Genomic DNA, 6,000 nt, shown 5'->3' with positions numbered 1-6,000 from the left:
CACAATGATATACCACATCACACCCACTATGGTGACTATAATCAAGAAGGTAATAGCAAGTGTTGGTGACGATGTGGAAAAACGGGAAAACTCATACATTGTTGGAGATTGTAACACAGTAAGTCACTTTGAAAACCAGTCTAGCAGTGCCTCAGTTATCATAGTAATCGTATGATCCAGAAATTCTACTCCTAGACAAAGGAGACATACAGTCAAGAAAAATGAAAACATATATCCACCAAAAACATTCATAGCAGCATTATTCATAATAGCCAAAAAGTAGAAACAAACCAAATGTCCACGAATGAATAGATAAACAAAATGTGGTATATCCATACAATAGAATATTACTTGGCAATAAAAAAAGGTATACGCAACAACATGAATGAATGTTGAAAATGTTATACGAAAGAAGCTAGTCACATATATGTGAATAATTATAGTCGCATAGTATATGATTCCACTTATATGAAATGTCCAGAATATACAAATACAGAGACAGAAAGTATATTAATAGGAGTTGCTTGAGAATGGAGTGGATGGGGGTAACAGCTAAAAGGTATGGGGTTTCTTTTTGGGGTGATGAAAAGGTTCTAAAATTAATTGTGATGATAATTGCACAACTCTGTGCACATACTAAAAACTGTTGAATTGTACACTTTTAATTGGTGAATTGTACGGTATTTGAATTGTCTCAATAAAGTGTAACAAAAAAGGTTCATATATAAATAAAAGACAACTTAAAATTCTAAAAAGTTTTATTATGGAAACAAAAGGAGTGTAATTAAGCGTGAAATAAATCATTTCATTCTTGATAAAAGTACATTTAATGTTACAAAATCTTAAGTAAACTAGTTTACAACCCAACTCTCTTAAAGGATTAATAATTATTAATATTTATTGAAATTAACTTTTATTCTTTTGCAAAGATAGAACCTTAGTTACAGAAGGAATGCATTTAATCTAAATATACATTGTCATAGATATGATATGAAGCAATTGTATTTGTCCTTGTTAAATGGCTGTACAAAGCTATTAAAATATGAAAGGTTGGTTATGAGATATTTCAAACTATAAGTCTGGAATGCATGTTTCTTTCTGATACTATTATTCCATTAAATACAGTGGTCAGATGTTCAGTGTATCTCTTACAGAACTGCACATAGGATTATATACGTCAAGATTAAAATGCTATAAAACAGGGGCCGGCCCCGTGGCTGAGTGGTTAAGTTCTTGTGCTCCGCTACTGCGGCCCAGGGTTTCGCTGGTTTGGATCCTGGGCACGGACATGGCACCGCTCATCAGGCCACGTTGAGGCAGCATCCCATGTGCCACAACTAGATGGACCCACAACTGAAATATATACAACTGTGTGCTGGAGGGATTTGGGGAGGAAAAGCAGAAAGTGAAAAAAATAAACAAGATTGGCAACAGTTGTTAGCTCAGGTGCCAATCTTAAAAAAAAAAAATGCTGTAAAATATGAGACTTATAAACAGAAATGATTGAAAGATGTCTTTATGCTAAATTCAGCAAATCTGGTTCCAAAATGCCCTTTTTTATTATGGAAAACCAGTAAGTATAATGGTTAGAAACCTTAAGGGACAGAAAATAGTTGAGTCAAATACATGCCTTTGCATTTTTCACGTCTAATTTTATTTAAAGTGTTAACCCTACACATTCAAAAACTTACTAATGAGCTATTATTTCAATAAGAAATTTTTAAATGTTACTTGTAACTTTTCAGAGCTGTAAATTTAATACATACTGGGATCTAAAAATATTAGCAAATAGCAACAATAGAGACTATATTTTAAAAACTGGACAAATGGAGAGAATACACTGAGATGTAAGTCAGAAAGTACTTTACAAAAGGTTCTTCAATACACAGACTAATTCATAATATGTGCCCTTTAAATATTCATGCATTTAAAATAAACTTAACAAAAAAATCGACTTACATACAACTTTTAGAAACTCCACTGATTTGACAGAGAGGTGCTGCTTTTATCCATTAAAGGCATCAAAATGTTTTACAGTTCAAAAATAGAAAAAGACTACAAGGAATTTCTCAAAAACGAAAGTTTAATAAAATGGCTATTCCATGTGCCCTTCAAGAAATCAGTAATTTTTTTGTAAAGCATATTTTTCAGCCCTGACATGTAACAAACACACTGACCTCCAGTTCTGCTTTTCCTTAAATCCATCTGGACTGTACAGAAGCGTGCCATAACACTGAGGCCATCAACGATTTGGGTTAATATCCTGAAAAAACATGCTGTCTATATACAAACAAAGCAATGAAGAAAAAAGTTCTGATGTACAATACATACTGCCTAGGTTGTAAAACCCTACCAGTCTAAAAAAAAGCACCAAGATGCAGATGCCAAAGTTAGAAAAAATATAAACCAGCAGTCAATATCATATACTTTATCAATTAAGTTTTATTTGTTGGATTGTTTGGCATTTGGGAAGCTAGATAAATTAACTTAGCAGGCTAGAAATCCCATTGCTACCCTGAACGCTCGCTTACTAATGAATTAAAGTTAACAGTAAAAGTAGCCTAGTGAGGATTCTCTCTCTGTGCTTAATGATGAGGAAAACGTTACAAAAGTATTCTCATGGAAAGAAAGAAATGGATAATATTTTTTGGAAAATAAAAAGTAAAGTTTGAAATAAAGAAGTTAAGGCACTTAATTCAATGGTTTTGCAACATCAAGGGCAAAGTACATTTTCTATTTCTTGAGAAATCCTTCTACCCAAAAATCATAAACTTGGCTCCTTTCAGAGCAGATCTTTATTGTCATACATAACCAGCATAAGTTACCCAAATGGAATTCCTTGCACAATTCTTAATCATTTGTTACTCTATGAAAAAGTAAGGGAATTAATTAAATGCTCCTCACTCAAAGCTTTCTAGTACTATTGTTTTAACTAGAACTAAAATAGAAGCAAATAAGCTTCTCTCTCACATCTAATATTATTATTTCTATAATAAAGATCACACTTTCCTTTTCAACTGATGCTGAATGAAAAATTCATGATTTAAAAAATCAATGAAAGCCTTCTCTAAATCTATTTTATTTAAGAAATAAGTTGAGGGCTGGTCCCAGGGCCCAGCGGTTAAGTTCACGCACTCCGCTTCCGTGGCCCAGGGTTTGGCTGGTTGGGATCCTGGGCGCGGACATGGCACCGCTCACCAGGCCACGCTGAGGTGGCGTCCCACGTGCCACAACTAGAAGGACCCACAACTAAAAATACACAACTATGTACTGGAGGGCTTTGGGGAGAAAAAGGAAAAATAAAATCTTTAAAAAAAAAAAAAAGAAATAAGTTGACAGAAGCAAAAGAAACTACTATGTCAAAAACAACCCCCCCCAAAACAAACAATAATCAAAACTAATTCAGCATATCTGATCATAACGTAAATCAATAAAAATTCAATTAAATATTTCATGTTACATGGAAAGGAGGTTGTTCTATTTTTCTTTTCAAAATAGGGAAACGGACTTTTCAATTACATCGTTTTCCATGCTCTAATCACAGTATTACCATGTGACTATTCACTGTGTACTTAGGTAACTGTGGTAATATTTTCATAAGTGTTGAAGCTAAATACTAGTGACTCACTATTAAGATGTACAGAGAACCTGAAATACCCTGCCTGTAGTGATCTTAATTGTTAAAAATTATACAAAAGCATGAAATGAGAACCAATAAAACTAATGCACCAGATATGACACCTCCATTCAACAATCTTAAAATTCCAAAAAGCAAAGCATCCTAGACTAGTCTAAGAATGCATGTGGTTTTGTACTTTTAAAATAGGTATATATATTACAGAAAATAAAGATAATGCAAGTTGCTCCCTTTAATGTAGTAATTTAGAGTAATGAAACTAATTTTTATAGCACTCTAATAAGTGAAAATTTTGAAAACTTGTTCATTAAACAAATGTATAGACTAAAACTAAACATGCATCCCATCTTATTAAAATGATACATCTATCCTGGATCTCTTTATAAGGTCAAATTAATCATTTTAAAATTTCTTTTAATAAATGATTAAAAATATGAAAACATTTAACTTAAAGGAACATGGCATTTAGATTGTGAAACTGTGCTGTGAAATTTATTATAATTGTCATTTTGTCTCAATTTCGACGACTATATAACAGTTTCATAAATAATAGCACTTGTGTTTTATAATAAATATAACTGTATGCAGAGGTATATTTAACAGCATCTGCACATATCTCCAGAAACTGTTGCTCATTTTAGTGTACATATTCTTATTCTGATAAAAGATTTAATTTTTTACTTAACCTTGAGTAGAAAACATGTGAATAGATTATATACCCTCTATCCATATTTTTTAAAAACCTGAACGGCATTCTTTTAAATGTCTGTTTTAAAAAATATATAGATAACAATAGTTATTGTTTTATCATGATTAAGTTGGTATCAAATTTATGAGCATAAGCAAAAAAAGCTAACCACTTAATAGTCATAAAATAATAAAACGCAATATCATGCACCATATAGTACTAAGAAAGGGCTCATTTATATAAGCAGCAGACGATGACAGCAATATCATGGAAAACCTGGGTATATCTTTATGAATATCCTTAAAAGCACTTTCCTTTATCTAATTTTCATTTTAATTTAAATGCCACATATTTTCAGCTAACATTTAAATTAGTTTTTTATTGTAATATTTCAATTCTATTATAACCCATGAAGTATCTTCAGAAACTACCTTGAGTTGTAAGAATTCTTTTCTTCTAATCTAAAATTATATCACATTAAGAATTTATTAAATGCTATGTTTAAGAGATATACTCTGACCTTGAACATATTAAAATTCAAGATAAATGTTCTGATAGAATGAAGATTTATGAGGAAAATTTTACAATGGTTTAGAAGGTAAAATCTTGACAGACCACGTAACAATAAGGAAAACACCCAGCTGGACTACTGCAGAGTGGTAGATTTGACACTTTCCCAAAGGACAGTGATGCTCGCTCTTCTGTTCCTCACAGAACTCTGGATCCAGTTAAGAGCAGGAGAAAAGCAGCAGTAACATTTCAAATGTCCATACTCTGATTTCCAAAGATGCCACAGAGGTTGAAGAAAATCGCATTTTGCTGCAGGTGGTATAAGTCTTTGAAATGAAGACTCTGCTGTTTTTCAAGACTGAAAGGATATCACAGTGTTGATTTTATATACAAAATAAGACCTGTTCCAATATACTCTAGTGAAATAATTCACATATGGAGAATAGTTAATTTTGACCTCATGACAAAATCGCCCATATTTTGAGTAGGTTAACTTGTCACCTTCTTCACAAACCACCTATCAAAAGATATGAAACATAGTATTAAAAAGCTTAATAAACTTACAGGAGAAATGCAATCAATGTATAAATGATTATATTTATATGAAAACACATATTATTACTCAACATGGACTATCTTACATTGTTTAGCAAACATCTCACATTGTTAAGCAAATAGAAGCCTCTTCATAAGAGTCACGTCAACTAGACTCTTGAGGTTCCCATTGAGATTGAGAAACCAGTACAAAGTGTTGCCAATTTTTTAAAGATTTAACTCTAAAATTTAGAGGGCTGTATCTCCATAGTCCATTATCATTCCTGTGAAGAATCTTATCATGCAGCCTACCAAGGCTGAGAAATGAACATATTATATTCTTTTTTTTTTTTTTTAAAGATTGGCACCTGAGCTAACATCTGTTGTCCATTTTTTTTCCTTCTTCTTCTTCTTCTCCCCAAAGCCCCCTAGTACACAGTTGTATATTCTAGTTGTAGGTCCTATGTGGGATGCCGCTTCAGCATGGCCTGATGAGCAGTGCCATGTCCACCCCCAGGATCCGAACCGGTGAAACCCTGGGCCGCCAAAGTAGAGCATGCTAACTTAACCACTTGGCAACAGGGCCAGCCCCGAACATTCTATTCTTAATGTATATTCAAACTCTTCTCCT

At 32.8% G+C, this 6,000-nt stretch overlaps 1 protein-coding gene across 14 annotated transcripts in view; it reads right to left on the bottom strand.

The window, feature by feature from the left end:
* Positions 1-740: 740 nt before the first annotated feature.
* Positions 741-6,000, bottom strand: part of DPY19L4 (dpy-19 like 4) — a 65,395-nt gene continuing 60,135 nt past the window's right edge. For all 14 annotated transcript variants that reach the window (XM_008540124.2, XM_008540118.2, XM_008540117.2 and 11 more), the window contains one exon: positions 741-5,352. In XM_008540124.2, coding sequence (XP_008538346.1) covers positions 5,188-5,352 — 165 coding nt within the window. In that variant the 3' untranslated portion in view covers positions 741-5,187. The remainder of the gene's footprint in view (positions 5,353-6,000) is intronic.

This window comes from Equus przewalskii, chromosome 8, assembly GCF_037783145.1.
Source record: "Equus przewalskii isolate Varuska chromosome 8, EquPr2, whole genome shotgun sequence".
Classification (NCBI taxonomy): Eukaryota; Metazoa; Chordata; class Mammalia; order Perissodactyla; family Equidae; genus Equus; species Equus przewalskii.
This window is presented reverse-complemented; position numbering and strand designations above follow the sequence as displayed.